The sequence below is a fragment of the Melospiza georgiana genome, chromosome 1, assembly GCF_028018845.1.
Source record: "Melospiza georgiana isolate bMelGeo1 chromosome 1, bMelGeo1.pri, whole genome shotgun sequence".
NCBI lineage: Eukaryota > Metazoa > Chordata > Aves > Passeriformes > Passerellidae > Melospiza > Melospiza georgiana.
The window spans coordinates 98,711,230-98,730,050 of NC_080430.1; the positions used below are offsets into that span (position 1 = coordinate 98,711,230).

General features: G+C 36.3%; 1 protein-coding gene across 6 annotated transcripts in view; it reads left to right on the top strand.

Annotated features, from left to right (window-relative positions):
• The first annotated feature begins 2,375 nt into the window (after nucleotides 1-2,375).
• RTTN (rotatin) overlaps nucleotides 2,376-18,821 on the top strand; it is a 79,585-nt gene continuing 63,139 nt past the window's right edge. For 2 of the 6 annotated variants that reach the window (XM_058039688.1, XM_058039681.1), the window contains exons 1-5: nucleotides 9,399-9,580; nucleotides 10,481-10,646; nucleotides 13,172-13,353; nucleotides 16,252-16,367; nucleotides 18,029-18,199. In XM_058039688.1, the coding sequence (XP_057895671.1) occupies nucleotides 9,406-9,580; nucleotides 10,481-10,646; nucleotides 13,172-13,353; nucleotides 16,252-16,367; nucleotides 18,029-18,199 (810 nt within the window). In that variant the 5' untranslated portion in view covers nucleotides 9,399-9,405. Of the gene's footprint in view, nucleotides 2,415-3,004; nucleotides 3,193-4,403; nucleotides 4,600-6,248; nucleotides 6,339-7,506; nucleotides 7,586-8,785; nucleotides 8,901-9,398; nucleotides 9,581-10,480; nucleotides 11,005-12,011; nucleotides 12,117-13,171; nucleotides 13,354-16,251; nucleotides 16,368-18,028; nucleotides 18,200-18,821 lie in introns of those variants that run through there. The other 4 variants (XM_058039723.1, XM_058039715.1, XM_058039705.1 and 1 more) reach the window with 4 other exon arrangements.

An 18,821-nucleotide genomic window follows, 5' to 3' on the forward strand; every position in this document is an offset into this window, starting at 1 on the left:
ATAATGCCAGCAATAATTACTGAGCCCATCCTCCCCTTCTTTTCATTTTTAATAGCCAGTAAACTTTTTTTGTCTCTGTGTGTGATTTAGTTACTATTTTATGGGGATATTCACTTTTCCCTTAATATATCACCCTTCTATTTATAAAAATTAAAATATTTAAATTGAATATCAGTCTTGAGCCATGATAGCATAAAATGTATTGCCCCAGCTGATACAGCAGACCCCTGGATCAGTTTTGGGTAAACAATCATCTCTTTTCTGGTCTAAAACAAGAACAGCAAAACTGAAGCTGCTTTTCAAAGTTAGGAATATTTCTTAAAGATTAACCAAATTAGGCCATCATTTAAGAAAAACTGACCAAAATGGCTACAATTACAGTGCAGGAGTATACTGGCAATGGAGAGTGCTTGTGTCTCCTCTATATAACGTTTTGTAGCCACAAACACCAACATTGAAGACAGTGTAAGAAAGCTTTTGTTCAACGTAGATTGGCCATATTTAAGAGGTAAGAAGGACCCAGATTGAACACTCCCATAGAGGTGAACTATGTAGCTCTTCCTCCTGAAGAAATGTTTTTATTTTGGGAAATGCCTGCTCCCTTAATTCCTTCTTCTTGCTGCAGAAATGAGATACTAATCCATTTTATTATTATCACAAGTATTACATGGGGTCACACAAACTTCCCACCAGTCCTATTTGAGGAAATGTGAGTAGCCCAGTGTGCATCTGGTTAGAGCTCTTCATATTTCATTGAACAAGTGTATCGTGCACAGCTAAAAGGAATTTTTACTTAGTAAGTGATGCTTCTCATGTAATTGCTCTTGATGGATCCATGCAAGCTCAGCCTCCTGTGCTAAACAAACCCCTGTTGCAGCAATCACAGTGCATTTATAATTAGCTTAATAAAGTCCCTTTGTTATATTGTTCTGCAGATAGAAATACCGTCCTGCAAAATGACAGACGGTTTTGAGTTGCAATTAAGAATTTAGCAAAATCTTGATAGAGCAGATGGAGGACATTAATATGAGTTTACTATGAAAGAGCAGCACAGGGATGGTGACCACATGGAGAAACAATTAGCCATAAACTCAGAGGGCAGTGACATATATCCTTTGGAAAGCATTTGCATGTGCTGCACTGCACCTTTACATTTTTGTTGGGTGCTGATAAAAATGTAGTTTATTGTGCAATACATGGCACAACTCCCCCCGCTCTCATGACTATTATAAGGCCATCTTCTTTTGTGAACCTGCAGTTATGTACAAAAAAATTCACAAGCATATACACACAATGTCTATCATTTGTCCAGCTATCATCAATTTATTTTTTTCAACTATGATGACAAACACAAATTTTCAAAAATAAGATCAGCCCTCAGATCAGCTGAGCAACAATGTACATCCATCTTTAGTATGTGCTTAAGAAATTCCTTTGTGAAATAGCCTCGCATTATAGACAAAGCAATGTAGTCCTAGAGTCTAAGTTACATAAAATAGAGAACCCAAACCCTCTAATGATTAACCTCCCACTTCACCCTCTCATCACTTTGTTTTACACGAGTCAGCAAGAGCTATTTCCAGAGTGCCGGCAGACACATCAAAGTGGCATCAGCAAACACTCCATTATCACTCTAAATGTAAATTGTAAAACAGAACAATGGTTTGGGTTGGAAGGAACCTTAAATACCATCTAGTTCCAACCTCACTGCCATGGGCAGGGCACCTTCTACCAGAACAGGTTCCTCAAAGCCCCATCCAGCCTGAACCTGAACACTTCCAGGGATGGGACATCCAGACATCCACATAATCTCTGGACAACCTGTTCAGTGTCTCATCACCCTCACAGTAAAGAATTCCCTCCTAACATTTAACCTAAACCCACCATCTTTCAGTTAGAACTCATTCTCCCTTGCCCGGTCACTACACGCGCTTGCACAAAGTCCCTCGCTATCTTTCTAGCAGTATCCTTCCGTACTGGGATGAATAAGTCATTCCCTGGCGCAGCTCAAGGCTATGTCCCCTCATCCTGTCATTGGTTAGTTGCCGGAGAGGAGAGGCGGGTCCCACCCGGCTACTCCCCCCGCAGGAAGGCGCAGACACTGCGAGCTTCGGTTCCCTCTGCCGCCCCCCGCCGCCATCCCGCCCCGCAGGCCCGGCGCCCGCGGCGGGGCGGGAGGCGCGGGGCCTCATGGGAACTGTAGTTCTCTGTGCTCCCGCCGGCGGGCCGCGGGGCGATGAGAGTTCCCGGCGTGCTTCGCGCGCAGCGCCGGGCGGCGGGCCCGGGGCGGAAGCGGGCGGACTACATTTCCCGAGGTGCTCGTCGGGCGGCTCCGGCCGGGCGGGCCGGCGCGGCGGTTGAATGCGGCGGGCGGAGCGGCGCGATGGAGCTGGCGGCGCTCGTCAGGAAGCTCGGTAATGATGGCTCCTCTCCCTCCCGGGCCCGCCGCCTGCGGCCCAGCGCCGCTCTGCGGGAGCCCGGCCGCCCCTGCCCGGCCTCCGCCGTCCCTCGCCGCTCGTCTGCCTGCTGCTATTCCACTCCGCTCCCCGCGGCAGGCGCGGAGGGGGCGGCGGCGGCGGCAGCGCTGCCCTGGGGGGACACTCTTCCATAAGGAAATGCCAAAGGCTTCCCCTTCGAACACGGTGCCTTTCCATTCAGGGGGCTTGGGTGGCTTTTTGTTCGGTTGGTGACTTTGAGGCAGCTTTACCCGCCACATACTCTGGTAGAAGTTCCGCTACGAGGTTAAATCCATAGAGGCGCGTTTGGCACCGGATTGTGTCAGTATATCTTATTAATGTCTCACTGCTTTATAACCATGCAAACACTTGCTGAGGTTGTCGCTGGTGACTGCTAATCGTATTTGTCTTCCTGGTAGGCATGATACTGGCAGCTTGTGAGCTGGCTGTTTTTCACTGCCTCTCTGGCAGCGTTCTGTTGATCCAAATAAGAAAAAAGTTATGTCAAATAATTTTATGGGTTTCTTAATCACTTTTTTTTGGGGCAGGTCATGAACTGACAGAGATAAGAGAGCGATCTTTGAAGGCTATTCTGTTTAAACTTGACCACAACTTGATTTCCTATGCTGATCTGGTCCACGAGAAAGCGCTTTTTCGTAACCTTTTGGAGTGGTTCAATTTCCCAGTCGTACCAATAAAAGAGGAAGTGTTAAATTTTGTGAACAGTTTGATCAAGGTATGACATACTAACATTCATTTATTTTTAAACTGTATGTTTTTAGAATACTGAAGCTAAATAAAGCTGGATATTACTTGACTTTGTATCTCCATGTGACGAGATTTTCAGAGTGTCTTACAAAGACAGCAATAATGCAGCCACTGTGTGTAGACCAAAATGATAACAATTTCAGCGACTTCAAATGGGTGAGAGAACTGAGAAAAATAATTTTCTCTGGGTTTCTGCTTCAATTTCTCAGCTTCTTCAGTTTCTTATCTAGTGCTTAATTTTTAACTCGGAGCATGATTTGCAGCTAAGCATTTGCATTGTTCCTGGAAAGTAAGGATTTGAACATTGTTGAAACTAATTTGAGAAAATGTTACAGAAACTTTAGATCGCTCCGATTTTTACATGCTTGTGTTTTAATCACTAAACTGCAACTATGCAGAGTTAAAAAACCACCTATCCTTGATACTGACAGACAGATGTCAGGGTTTAACCCCAGCCAGCAGCCAAGCCCCATACAACTGCTTGCTCACACCCCACCACCGGCACTAGGTGGGGAGAGAATGGGATGGGTAAAAGGGAGAAGACTCATGGATTGAGACAAAGGCGGTTTCGTAGGAAAAGCAGAAGCTGCACGCACAAGCAAAGCAAAGCAAGGGATTCATTCACCACTTCCCATGGGCAGGCAGGAGTTCAGCCATCCCCAGGGGAGCGCAGCACCCTCACACGGAATAGTGACTTGAGAAGACAAATACCATCACTCCAAATGTCCCCCCTTCCTCTTCATTTCACCACCTTTGTAAACTGAGTGTGCTGTTGGAACTAGATGATCTTTAAGGTCCCTTCCAACCCAGGCCTTTTTGTGATTCTATTGTATGGAATATCCCTCTGGTCCTGGCTGTGTCTCCTTCCAAACTCCCCTGTACTCCCAGATCCCTTGTCAGGACAGCAAGAAAGCCTTTGGTTCTGTGTAAGCCCTGCTTAGCAGTAACAAAAATATCTCTTTATTATCAACCCTGTGTTCAGCACAAGTCCAAAACACATCCCTGTGCCAGCCACTGAGAAGAAAATTATCTCTACCTCAGCACATTGGTCTAAATGAATAAAGGCAAAATATAACATAAGGATTTAAATTATTTTCTGTCTCCCCCCTACTCCTCTCCATTTTCTGCACCCATCCAGACTCTTCAAACTAACTTTGTCAGTTATTTGTCTTAATGTAGCATCCAGCTGCTGCCCAGAAAATGGTTGGAATTGGTGCAGTGGAATTCTTCTCTCAGCTTCGCTCTGATGTGGATCCAAATTTGCAGGCCATAATTGATGGGATTGTGGACAGACTGTTCTTTCTTTCTTCTGAACTCCCTTCTGGTTCTTCAGTATGTTATCAAGCTCAGTCTCAGCCTTCAGTAGATCAACCAGGTAAATTACCTCTTTTGAACTGTAATTTATTTTATATTAAAATAAAGCAAATGAAAAGACTGTGAGAAGCTGATGTTTTCAGGCATAGAAGGCGAACTACTCCTGAGAGATCAGTGAAGTGTGTGCTAATCAGATTCTGCCAGAGACAGAATGTGACCTTAGCTAAATCACCTGGTGGCATTCCTGTAATGGAATTCCATATCCATTTCCTCAGTGTAAAATATCTGTTTTCTATAATGTACAAAGAGCATGACACAACTTCCAAGGAGAGCTTTATGGCAGCAAGTCTGTAGCAACTTCAAATAAATCTGTAATTTAGCCAGTATGCTTTGCTGCTGTTCTTTGTATATTGGGCTCTAGCTTGGAAAGCAATTTAAGTCCTATGAGAAAAAAAAAAGAAAAAGTAAAAAACAATAGTTGATCCTAATAGAATGATTTTTTGCAACTACAGTAGCTGTATGCTCTATGTACTTGGTATTGGATAAGCATTTGTCATAGAAGAATACATAAACTTTCTTTAAAATGTCACATTATGTGTGAAGTGCATCTGTTACCTAGCTCATTATCTGTCTGTTATAATGATTTACATTTCCTCCTAGATGTAGTCTAACCCATTTGGTTCTCCTCTTCTGCCTTAAAAATTTTGGAACAGAGTTTGAAGGAGAAAATTACATATCATATTATATTACCTCCTGCTTATTGTGGGAAAGACAGTGCTGTTACACAGTGTGTGTAGCACTAATGACCACACCCCTGTCCCTCATCTCTGCAGTCACAGAGATAAAAGCAATTTTTTGGTGGTTTCTGCACCTCTCTAATGCTTGGAGATTTAGTTCACTAGACTTATGTGCCTGGTGATTAATTTTTAATATTTTTTCCCTCCTATGCCCACACAGGGGCAAAATTTTACTTATTGTTTCTACTCTATGGAGAAGAATAGTCTTCTACATGTACATTCTTAAATTATATCTTTCTGAAACTACTCAGTTGAGTTACTTATACTGTAAATTGTATGCATGTGTGTATGGAATAATCCTTATGCTTTCTAGCAGGAGTGTTGTATTTTTCTTTCTGTTTCAACTTAAGTTACTGGAAAAAATGACTATAAACTAATAACCTGGCATTATCTAGTTTTATCCTTTGAACCAAATATTATGGTCTGGAGAGATTGCTTTTACTGTTAACATTTCTTGTGTATTTTTTTATACAGTTTGCATATGAATGACATGAGGCAAAATACATTTATACAAGAGGGCAGCTTTCTAGGTGACCTAAGAAGACAGAGTTTGGTAGAAAAAGATTTTAAGTAATTAATTTAAAAAGTTAATTTTATTACTACCGAGGTAGATTAAAGGAAAGCCATTTATTTGGATGTCAGTTCTCCATCAGGCTGTGTAATTGTTTTTGCTATTGTTTGGGTGGTGTGCTAGTTAGTATAAAAAAATGGAGAAAAACGAATATGATTTAAAAAAAACCCAAACATTGGCACACTCTTTTTACTCAATTTTTGTGATCATCTGAGACCATTTTATCCTATTAAGGAAACTGCTTTAAAACTCAAGGGCAAGGGGGAAAAGCATGAAAATATATTGAGGAGTTTTTTGTTTGTGTGCATTTTTTAAACTTACCCCTTTTTTTTTTTATTTTAGTTCTGCCTCAAGAGGAATTATTCACTGGATATTTTTGTCAAAGTAGAAGTCATCTGCGACAGTTAGAAATATCTCCCAAAAGAACAATTGGTATGTGTAGTTATAAAAGAATATGTTAATTACAGAAAGAACTTAGAGTTGTAATTTAGATGGAATTCCATTACAGATGTGGATAGCAAAATTGGCTCTTCTTTTTCCATTTGTTACTCTGTGAAATCTTAACACCACAGAAGCTACAATTATAATGCTTATAAAAATGACATTCATCTTAATAGATATTTCCCTTTTCCAGAAAATAGTGTAGCTCTTTGGAATATTTAAAGTACATTAGAAAGTGCTACAATTTTAAAAATTATTTAAGTTGCCACAGTTTTCCAGATGATCTGTGTTTCATAATCAGAAGTGGCTTAAAGGATTAAGTACATTTTATTTCAAAAAAACTTAGTCTGAAATACCTTTCTACTTTTTAGAAAACTGGTTTAGGTGCTAGGAGAGTCTTTGCTTTGTATTTAAATGAAAACCAGTGTTATGCTTTGATTTTTTTTTTTTTTTGTCAAATGATATGGAGTGTTTCACTGACAACTGCAGATCAATAATACTTTGGCAAGTCTTTGCCCATACCAGTATACTAGTAGCAGCTCACAGGAGAGTTTCTTACTCAAAATACACTATGGTGCTGAGATCTAGATTTTAAAATGTGGCTTTGAAGTTACTGTAGGTAAATCACCAGTTGAGTTTTTAGTAGTGGATCAACTATCTTAGGAATTGCACAATAATTATGACAACCTTTTAAGTTAGAAATAGCTTTAAAGATATTTTCATTACAAAGTTATTATGTGTCATAATTTTGTAAGAAAAATAATTTCTTCTGCTTGAAGAGTATAATTCACCATGAGGTGAATTTTCCATTTTTAGAGATCATGCTAATGGATAAAATATTCTTTATAGCAGATAAAAAAATTATGATTTTATTGAAAGCATGATGTGGCAGATTGAGTATCCTTCCACTAATATGTTCATTATTTGGTAAAGCTTTCTTCAATAAACATATTTCATTAGGATTTGGTATGACCTTAGTGATGTTTTGGTATTTCTGAAAAGTCTAGAAGATTTGAGTTTGTGCAAGCCTGTGCTTACTAAAAGATATCTCTGTATAAGATAGTATATTGTTTATAGGTCTTTTATTTTGCCTTGAATGTACACAATATAATATTTCTATCAAATATATTTCAAGACATCCGCTCTGTTTTTTTTGCAGTGAAATGTTTGAAATTTTCCACCTTTCCTTGGCTAACTCTGACTTCAACAGATAGACATGTTCTTTCATCAAATGAAAGGTGCAGTAATCGAAACATTACAATTTGCTTGTAGTTTTTCAGGATTAATGGCAATAAGTTTCTGTCCTCCTGCATCATGAGGTTGTTCATGTAAATAGCCCAATAAGCTTATTTTTGATAAATGGTCATAAAATCTAAGCTGAAGCTGGGCAGTATCACTCTCCATTTTTTGTGTTTAAATCAGTGTCTTTGGGTCTTTTGTTCATGACACTTCAGTCTGTATTTTAAATTTGTTAAGTGGATCAAAGATTTCTTTCAGCTAATAATAGAACAAGCTGAAATAAAATAATTATTTGCTCTACCCCCATGACCAGTTGGTAGGAAAATCCCTACTTTCAGTAGTAGCTTTAGGCCAATAAGTTTAGGTACAGGGCCTTATCCAAGCATTGAGTCATTCCAACTGTCTTTCTGCAGTGACTTTTTTTTTTTCTTTAATTTAGAAAAAGTGTTCGAAGTGCCCCAAGGGAGAGTTCTGTAGTTGGGATTCCTTATGAGTTTTCACAGAACTCTGATAGAGTTCTAGCATCGTTTTTTTTGTGTGTGTTTGTTTTTTCCTTTTGAAAGATCTCTGAAGCTGGAGAACCTGTTTAATATTTAATTTCCTTTATGCTGGAGTATAGAAGAGGAGCACAGATTTGTAACACTGGACATATTTGATTTTTTACAGTGATTTCAGAAACAGTGGTTTCTGAAACAATTGGAAAACGTGAAATAGACTGTCCTGAAGATTCTTATAATTTACTAATGTTCATCTTAGAGAATAGCTAATAAATTTCTCCCTTTTATGGAATTTCCCACTTATGTAATGCAAGTGCTTTGAAGTTATACATGAACCTTAGTAATGAAAGAAACTTTCTTACTGGTATGAGTTATATTATTTGCTATGTACCACTGAGATAATCACTAGCTTCACAGGGAATTTCCAGTAGTTCTTATTTTAATTTCAAATTCAGAATCAATAAAGTTATTTCTCTTCTTGTAACCAAATTTTACTTGTGGGAATTGAGTTTGTTCTTTGTTGTATATATAGCTAAGGAATAATTCAACTGAAAAAATGATATGACAATAGAATTACAGAGATTTTTTTCTTTAGATTCTTCAGTGTTGTGATGATAACTTTCTTGTAAAGACTTGTTCAGACTAATAATTACTGGTTGGTTTTCTTTTCATTTTAATACATATTTAAATATGAACTTGTAGCTCTTTGAGAAGTAACAACCAAAGTTTAATTTGGAGTACATGTGAGCTTCTTCAGGATGTGATTATGCAAGATTTTCCTGCAGAGATCTTCCTTCAAAGGCCAAAGATTGTACAGGCAAGAATTCACATAAAGTTTTTATTGGTATAAGCGGTGCCAAGGATGAATTGATGCAAATGATTCAATTTGCATCAATTTTGTTTTAAACAAAATAGTTAAACAGAAGTACCTTCATGCTAACTCCAGGTGCACAGGAAAGGGACATTGTCTATATATTGCAGTTTTAAAGTTTTTTGCTTCTAACAATGTATATTGTAATCACTAATTAAGTATTTTCTGAAGGAATACTTTGTTTCTTCTGAATAAGATAATTTGTGTGGCTGTTGTCTGCACACCCTCTAATGGGCTCCCATAATGAAAGTGGTGACTTTATTGGAAATATCATGTGAAACTTGGCTTCTTCCTTAGGCCTGGTAGTCTTGCATTCAGTAATGAAACAGTGATTGAGCCTATTTATTCTTTGCTGTGATTTTGAATAACACTTGGAAACATTTTCAAACTATATTTAGTGTAAGACTTGCTGGCATGGTTGTTCATGATGATGATTAATGTTCAGGTCTTGATGTTGGTGGTTTTGTCTTTGCAGAGCCTTTTGTCTCTTCTAAACTTGGCTTTTGGAGGAGATGGGAGACACCAGTTGGCTTTGCAGGCTGTGTCATGCTTGCAACAGCTCTGCATCTTTTTGAGAACTAGGCTTAACTTCCATAGAGATCCAAGTTTTTCTTCCTCAGAGCAAGGTAGGTATTTGTAAGTATTTGAGATACTGTTGGTTTTACTACAGATAAGATTGTGTAAAAAGACAGAAAAAACCAAAACCAGAACCTTATGGCAAATGTAATCTTGTGAAATTGTTTTGGTGTTCTGTGCTATTAATATTAATTTAAAAACTTGGAGTACTTGCATTGTTTTAAAGTACTTATTCAGTTTTACTTTCCTGTGATTCCCCATTAATCAACTTCTCCCAGTATCCAATTGTTTGTATGTCAGCAGGGGAGGGATTTTTTAACTAAAACTAAATTAAATCTGTAAAATAAAAGTGGGCAAAGTTTCAGAAAAGCTTTCAAGTTATTAGTACTTAACAATGTAGTTGCTAATTTCATAAGCTCTGTGAACTTTTTTTTTATACTGATGGCTAAAAATACTTTAATCATTGTTTTTAATCTTGCAGTCATGAGGGCTGCTTCACAATGCTCTTAATGCTTAAATGTTGTAGCTTTAATGGTGTAGATTACTTATAATGTTCTTCTTGTTTCTATTCTGTCATCTGAATTGAGTCAAAGCTTTGTTTCTGTAAATTGGTAGTCTGGTTCTCTTCATAAGATTGCCCCTATATTTGGTGTCTTAATAAATGGTACTGGCTGTTAATTCAGTTATAACATCAAGTCCAATAGCCTTACCCAGACACTGTGTTTCTATTCTTCAAATTCAAGATTTATGATTCAGCTGGAATCTTCAATGGTGTTTGCCTTGGAATTTGGTTTCCAAACTCTGCTACATGCAAGTGATCTAGGTCATCAGTATTTACGTGGTGTCTTCTTCCATATCCTGCCTTAGTTACTTTTACTGTTTACAACCTAGTATCTTTCAGAATTAATGGATACTTTTAAGGGAAAATGTGTTCTTTGTGTTACATAAAGGCACAGCTTCCCAGAATTCATCTATATCTTACTGTCAAGAAGCAAGGGGTGCTCCTGGCTCTCAGAATCCCTCACCTGGAAGCAGCAGTCCTCGGCCCTCTGTGATTGGACGGACAGTTCAGCGTCCCAGAGGAGATGGCCAAGATTGGGATGCAGTGTCTTCTAGGTGAATGAAACAGGAAATAACTTACACTTCAGTTAAAAACATTTTAATGGAGGATTATATTATCAGCTCCTTGTCAGTATGTGAATTGATGCAATGGTTTTGGTAACTTGTGAAGATTCAAACCATGTTTATGAATTAAACTTTTCTTGAAGTGGTGTTCAGAATGCATAAAAACATTGTCATGTTTTGTACCCAACCACCATTTTAAACAAAGTCTCTTCCTATCAACTGTTATTGCTTGTGCATGTATTTGTAAGACACAGAAGAGCATATATTCAGTCTATTGCTGGAGAGTCAGGGATTTTTCTTTTTTTCAGCAGATGACCTCATAAGTTCTTTTAAGTGGAATGGCCATTCTGTAGGTAACAGTATATAGTATTGTCAAAAATGCTATGCTGTATAAAGATTTCTATTGAAGTCTTTAAAATTTGTTGTTAAATGTGACAACAAATTTCAATTCTATAATATTTGTGTAAATATTTGACTCTTATAAGAAATTATAAATAATCTGTATACCCTCAAAATGTAGAAGTTTTTGTGTGTTTTGTTGCTTGTGTTTGCCCAACTTAAAGACTTAAAGCTGCTGTTCAAGTACCAATGTCTTCTAGTATGTGGGATTTTGAAAGTCCTTGTAAATCTGTGTTGTTGTTGGTAGTTCATTTGAGTCTCTGTGATGTATGTATGGGCTTAGTGATTGAATACCTCCTAGGTATTCAAATAGCTGTGGTGAGAATAGCTCAATTGTAAATACATCTTGACAGTCATATTAAAAAGTTACTTTTATTGAAGTCTAATATATTGATTTTTATCAGGTAACTAATATGGCACTGCCAATGCATTCCAGGCTTTATGCCTTCTAGGCCCTGGCCATTTTCTGAAGCTGGACAGTTAACAGTTTAATAGCAGCTGGTGTATATTGTGTAAGAGAGTGATGGCCTGGCTGTCAGTCAAGAAATGAAAGCTGCATAAGAGTAAGTACCAGTTCAGGCAGTGATGAGACTTCTAGAAGCGAGGAAGTGCTAGCTAATAGAGTCAATTTAGGAGCTGTTTATGACTGCACACCTTTATCTTCTTGCATCCTGAGTGCTGCAGTAGACCTGCTCACTGCCCACGAATCTCATTTCTTACAAAGCTATAATTTAGCCCAGAGGTAGCATAAAGAACAGCATGATGTTGAATAGAAGATATGATAGAGAGAAGTGACAGTAGTGTTGTTTGGACATTTCTGATTTTGATAAGGAAGAGCTGCTTTTAGTGAATCTTGTCTTTTCTTATATTATTGTTATGTAAATTTGTTTATTGCTATTTATTTGTATATTGTTATTCTATATGTAACTCTTCTTTTCCTTCTTCTTTAATCTTGAGACTCTTCAATCTATCTGTTTGTCTGTTTCAAATTCTGCCTGGAAACTTAACCTTTCCTCTTCTGAATTGTTTTTGTGATTGATACCTCTCCTTCATTTTCCTCTGGTAAGTTCAGCCAAACCCAAACTACGTATTGGTGAACTCTTCTGTTTTGATTGTAGCTTTTCTGTTGACTTCTTAATCAGTCAGGATTTAACTTCTTATACATTTTTACATCTTTTACATTTCATTAGACAATAGAATGTAACACAGTCATACTACAGCTTCTTAGGCTTGTTTAAAAATAAAAAAGGGAACCAACCAAAACCCAGTTATTAGTCATACAGGTTTTTAAAGGATATCAAGATTGCTAAATATTGTTTGGGATAAGAAAACTTTAAAAATATGTTCTGATTTTTATTAATTATAATGCTGATAGTGGAATTGGATTATTTTTAAAAATTAATACGGTTATGAACTATATACTGTTCATAATATATGAACCATATATACTACATTTAATGATATATTCATATACCATACAAATTTTTCTTAATTTAAAAAATGTCTATAATTTAATAGCATTCCATATACTTTGTAGTATATACTTGATTACATTTAAGGCTTTTTTGGACAAGGAAATACTTCCTGTTTTACAGTGGATGTGGTAGTCCAAAGGAGTAAACAGAGCTCATACTTCTTAATTTTCTTTCTAAGGATTCTTGTGGCTGGCTATATAGAATGGATTTAATATAGTAAGTATAATTCAGGCTGAAATTTGATTTAATAACTTGTATTGCTTCAAGCAACTGATAGATTTTGTTAAAAAAAAAAAAAAAGAAAAAATAATTTCGAATCAACTGATATTTCTCATGTGATATTGTGTTCGTTGCATGTGTATTTCTTCCAGTATACAGTGCTAAGTGATTTTGAAGATGATTGCCAAAACATTTGGCATTCACTTGTGATGCTACCTGTTCTGACATTTAAAAAACCAATGAAATGAAATCTCCCTCTTCTTGCAACACTGGTAGATAGCAGAGAAAGTTTGGGATGGGAGGAAGGATATGCTTAAGGCAGGAGTCATGAAAACACTAAATACTGGTTGTAACAGCTGTACATATATGTTTTCTCTTTGCAAGAGTTAATTATGTTACTTTTTTTTAAATTTCTGTTTTAAGTGGAAACAGTACTCAAGCAAATGCAAACTCCAGAGTCTCTCTGCATTCCCCATTTGACGTAGGACATACTGACTTACCAGATATTGAAAATGAGGACACTTTGGAATTACAGATGAAGCAGCTTAGCCTTCCTCAGTTCTGTGTTTCCATCTTGGAAAATGCAATACCTCTTCTAAGAACAGGTAAGAAAGTTTTGAGTTAGGTGTTTAACTTGCATATCTTTCCCATCCTTAATACAAGATACTCTTGAGAAGTTGGTCAATGAGGTGACTACCTCAAATAAATAAGGCACAGGTGATTACTGGTGTGCTGTGGCTGGTTGCAACACATCTTTTCTGGATATCTGTTCAGGTCACAAAGCTTGAATCTTCTGATTGATTTCCAGAATTGCTGCAGAAGTTTTAAGTGTTTTTTACTGACAGTGGCAGGAAATCAGTGTTTGGTGGAAAAATGGTGTGTCAGGGTAAAATGTCATTCAGGAAGATGGAAAAATAACCACTTTTAACCAGAGGCGTTCTCCAAAGGATCTGTTTAAGCATAGAGTTTTCCTCCTGTTCAAGAACTAATAAACAAAAATTCTGGTGAAAGGCTTGTTTTTATTCTTACAAATGCAGTAACAAGTGGTTTAAGGAACATAAGTAATGTTAGTCTAATTGCAAATTTTATTTTATAGAGGTTCTAAATTGCAAAGCCCTTCTGGAGGACAATCTTTTTGCTCCAAGGTTGTCTAAAATGGTATTTAGCTGTAAAATGTAATGTAATTCAATATAGGTATTGTTAAATGTGGTCAGGGTTTCAAATATAGGAGCTGGAAATGTGCATCTCTCTATGGCTAGAGTACTAAAAGCTAGAGGCTTCAACTTATAAAAATTCTATGAAATGTGTATGAAAATTATTTAATTCTTTTTGTTTTGTTATAAACCAACTAAAATGAATTAAAGTTTTGTTTTCCCCTTTCATAATAATGGTGTTTAAGTATTAATTAGTCACAAGCACATTCATGACTTCTAGCATCTTTTATTTATAATGTAAAACTGCAGAAAATGTATTTTCTATCTTTTCGATTTCTGGTGCCTGTCACTTCAAATCTGCAGAGTTTAAAGACAGTTTTTCTACATTTCAAGGTTCTTTCTTTCAATCTTATAATAGAATTAAAATAGTTTTACTTTCTGGAAAGGTGAACTTTGTTTATCTTCCCCTTAGGTTTTTTACACTTCTTAAACTCTCCTTGGTGATATTTCTTCATTCTTCCACTATGCTGTAATGAGACACAGATTGTAGAGAAGCTAATATTTTTATCCTGTTCCTGTTGATCTGAAAGCCTGTGATCTGGAGGCACACTGTGAGACAGTGTGATATTGTGAGACAGTAACACACAGTTTCTCATGTGGTTATATTTTTCAGTTGTTATCTTTAGTGAAATCAACAGGCGTTTTTATGAACGTTATTATCAACTTCTATGGTATAGTGTAGATTTTAATCTAGATGTTTCAATTACTGGGTAAAGGGAAAACCAGTAAGCTTATTGTAAAATTTGCTGCCTTTTATTTTGCAAAATGATGTGTATTTTAGTTAAGCTTAAATTCTGTTCCTTGTGGAGATGTTCATTGAAATTTTTCTTCCTTTGTGCTGATCTGCCTTGTAAGTCATTACAGAAATCAGTAGTAGTGTTGGGCTTGTTTTGGTTTTGTGGGGGTCGTTTTGGGGTTTTTTGCGGGATTTTTGGTTAAAATGGAGAGATTTATTAAGTTAAATTGGCCTAAAGCCAATGGAAAACAGAACTTCTGTGAGAAAAGTAAAACCAAGCTTTCAAAAAGACTGTGCCATTTTCTGTCATTTCTCACCCAAAGCAGGTCACTGAAGCTACAAATTGCAGAAGCTGTGGTCATTATCACTACACATCTAGTCACATACAGAGATAATTTTTTTTTTCTCAAATATATCAACAAGATTTCTGCAGTGTGTAAAATTTACAAGAGATAGAAAAATCCACAAAGAAATTAATGCTAAATTATAACAAACAACTAGAACTTTATCTTTTTTAAACAGATTTTGTTTTGAGCATTTTGAAGGATGCAGAATTTTTATCTTAGTTAAAAGATACATTGAAAATTCAATGCTGTTGTGTGAAATCCATCTATGATTTTAAATAGAAACATAGCATCAACAAGTAACTAAGCCAACAGTTGCACTACATTGATTACTTAAGGGAAACTGTCACCGTATGGTTCCTTAAGATGTCAGACAGTTTTGGCATCTTCACTTGTGTGAGGTTGAAAATATTTGGTCTGGCTCCAGATATTCTGCCTTGTTCTTCATAAAATCTTCTAGCTCCTGTTTTCTCATTATCTGGGTACATTAGGAGGAGGTTTATATTAGCAGTAAATGTAGGCTGTAGATTTCTAAGCTCAGGCCAAGCTTCTTTGTGGCCACATATTCAAGCTTAAGATTGTACAAAGGATAAAAGTTACTAATGGACCAGATTAGCCTTGTTATTAAGAGACACTCAGAAGAAGAAATGAAAATTAATAAATACCAGCCTACAAGCAAAGGGGAAACTGTTACAGAGAATTGTGCAAGTAGCTCAAGTGGGTCTTCATCTCTCTGTTTTTTAAAAGATCTCAAACAAAATAATCTTTGAAGGAAGTCACTCCTATACCAAAAATGCAGATCAATGGCAATAGGTAATATATACAGAAGATTTGTAACACTGCTGTCTGGATGGGGGAAATTAGTGACTTTATTATGAACTTTAAAAAAGTTCAGTAATCAGATTTACAGCTGTAGTAAAGTTCACGATTGTTTTCTTAAATAATTTTGCAATAGGTTTTAAGGAAATTCATATTTTTTTCTAAGTATACAATTGTTTTAATCTGTTGTGACTTTGGCTAGTTGTTTTCTTCTCTGATTCAGAGCTATTAGTTGTTGAGGATAGTTAGCATTAGTTATGTAGAAGCATATAGGAAAATTAAAATACCAGAATTCCATGTGGCAAATAATCTCTTGTTTACAGTGGTGTCTTCTGAATATCAAAACATAATATTTTGTCTATATTTGAATTTATCCTCTCATTTGTGTAGGCAGTAGGAGAGTGACAATGGAAGTTCTTGAATTGCTTGTTGATAACATGTCCCTTATTGGTGATGCTATTTCTGAAAATGTTTGGGAGGATGACAGCCTTTTTGCATTGGAATTGGTAAGATTCTTCAGGTTTTGATCAGCCATATTTGTCTCCTTTGAGAAGCTTCTGACACCTTCTGCAGCAATTCATGTAGCTAAGCTTCTGCTGAGCTGTGCATTTGAAAATTTTAAGTAGTTTTTTACTAGTTCTATCGATGACACTTTTTAAAATGTAAGATCTTTTACCAGACAATACTTGGAGTTTCACCTCAAGACAATAAGCAGCCATTGAGAGAAACACATGTAGGGGAAGGGAAACTGAGGGAAAAGCACTGACTACAAATGTTGGACACCAATTTGATGTACATAACAACTTCCCCTTTCTTTACTCATTATAAACTATCTGTTTAAAATTAGGGAGATAACTGTCCAGATCAGTACTGGAATTCTAAGATACGTGCTATCCATTTCCTACACATTTCCCTGCACAAATTTCAGATATCTTAAAAATGTTGCTTAGCTGGGAAAGAAAGGAGAGGCCTTTTTGGCCCAGAAGAGATTCAAAGCATTAAGGTGCTGTTAACTAAATATTTTAAGTTGCTGAGCACAGTTGAGAGTTGTTATATGAATTGTAAAATTAGTGAAAACAGATAAAATTATTATGACTTGCTCTTTTGAAGAGCAAGTAAAAGCTGAAGCATAAGCTGGCATGGCTCAGGCATGTAACAAACATACCAGAGTTGCAGACTGAAACTTGTTTGAAGACTTGAATTAAATGTGCTCTTAAATGCACTTGACTTATTAGAATTCGTGGAAAATACCACTGAATATGCAACAATAACAGCTGCAATATTAATTAATAAAAATATTGCTTTAGGCTGTCCTGTTCTCTATTTTATAATTGTTAATATTTGAATTCGTAAGACCTATTGGTGAATAAGAATTTTTTCTTTTAATTTAATCTTCCAGTCTGTGAAAATCTATTATAATTGATCAGCATCACATCAGTGCTGAAGATTACTTGCAGAACGTTTAATCTCAGAAGCTTAATATCTCTTCATCTACTTGTATTATGATCTGAATCAGTATATTTCATTGCTCATAAATATGTTTACCATACTGATTATTATTAGTAGGATAATGTTTGTTTCCAGGCTACTAATAAACAAACCCCTTCAAATAAGGTGGGTAATAGTACACAGTTATATTGATTTTTTTAAAATAGGGGAGAGAATGAAAAATGTTTTGCTGTTTCCTTTGGAAATCAATAGGGATAAAGACCTCATTGATGTTTTCAAAGTTACTGTGAATTGGTTTGGGAAGGGTTTTTTTTTTTAATTTTAAGGTAAAGCTTTATTATCAGGTACAAAACAGGACTTAATATTTCCTTATTAAGACTGAACTTCAAAACAGGTAAAATTTCAGAAGGTAAGAAGTGTAGTGAGCAGAAATAAAGGTGGTTGGGGGAGAGAGAAAAGTGGGAGAGGAAAGGGGAAAGAGCAACCAGGAATGGGTAATTATTGAGCAAAGTATTCAGAGCTAATAGTGAAAGTTGGCTGAGGTCCAGGACTAATGCATAGGTGACAAATACATTTCTATGTATTTTGCAGCATTTATGCAGTTTTAGCTTATGTGGCATAATTGTGCTGATGATGCTGCAGGTGCTGTGTAAACACTGTAAATAAACAGTGGTGTTTCATTTTTTTCTAATTATTGTATTTCTGATTTTGTTTTCAGAGAGACAAATTGCTTCTGGTCTTGGGTTTGCTTGGAGAAACTATATTATATCACAAAAGCAATATAAGTGCAGAACAGCCTAAGGTGATGCTGGTGCATCACAGAATGACATTTATTAGTATTTCACTCTTCACTGTTAGGTTGCTCCAAGTACTTCTCCCTGTAGAAAAGGTATGTCATCACTAATTATGAGTGATTGTCTCTTGGTTTTGCATTTTAAGAGGGCAGTAAGAGATTCTTTCCTCAGGGATGAATACTGAGAAAATAGGCCCTTGGACAGAGAAATTAATCTGATTTTCACTGGGTGAGATATGATCACAGATGGCAACTTTGTCCATTTTTCAGTTACCAGTGTATTCTGCAGATTACAAATCTTAAAAAAAAAAAGAAAACAGAACATTTTTAATACAGTTTTTAAATGAATTTTTGAAATTCAGTATTCTTTTTCCTCCCGTAGTGTTTTTTGCTGATGTGATGTATGGTTTGCAAGGCTTTGCTGCCCCCTGCTTTTTTGTAGTATGCATGCAAGTAAGAGTAGCATTATCTAACATGTAAAAATCATCACTCTTATTCTGATGGAATGTAGTAATCAATTACATTTTGTAAATTGGAGGGATTTTAACTATTCTTTGCTTCCAGTGCTCTTTTAAAATTCTGTTGTAGCTCTTGCAGTTCAGGGTTTTTTGTTGTTTTTTTAGTGGGGAGGTTTTTGTTTCTTTTAATTTCAGTTGTGTTGTGGTGTGCTGTGCCTTTTTCCAATACAGTTGGGAAGGTCTGATGAAGCTTTTGTGAG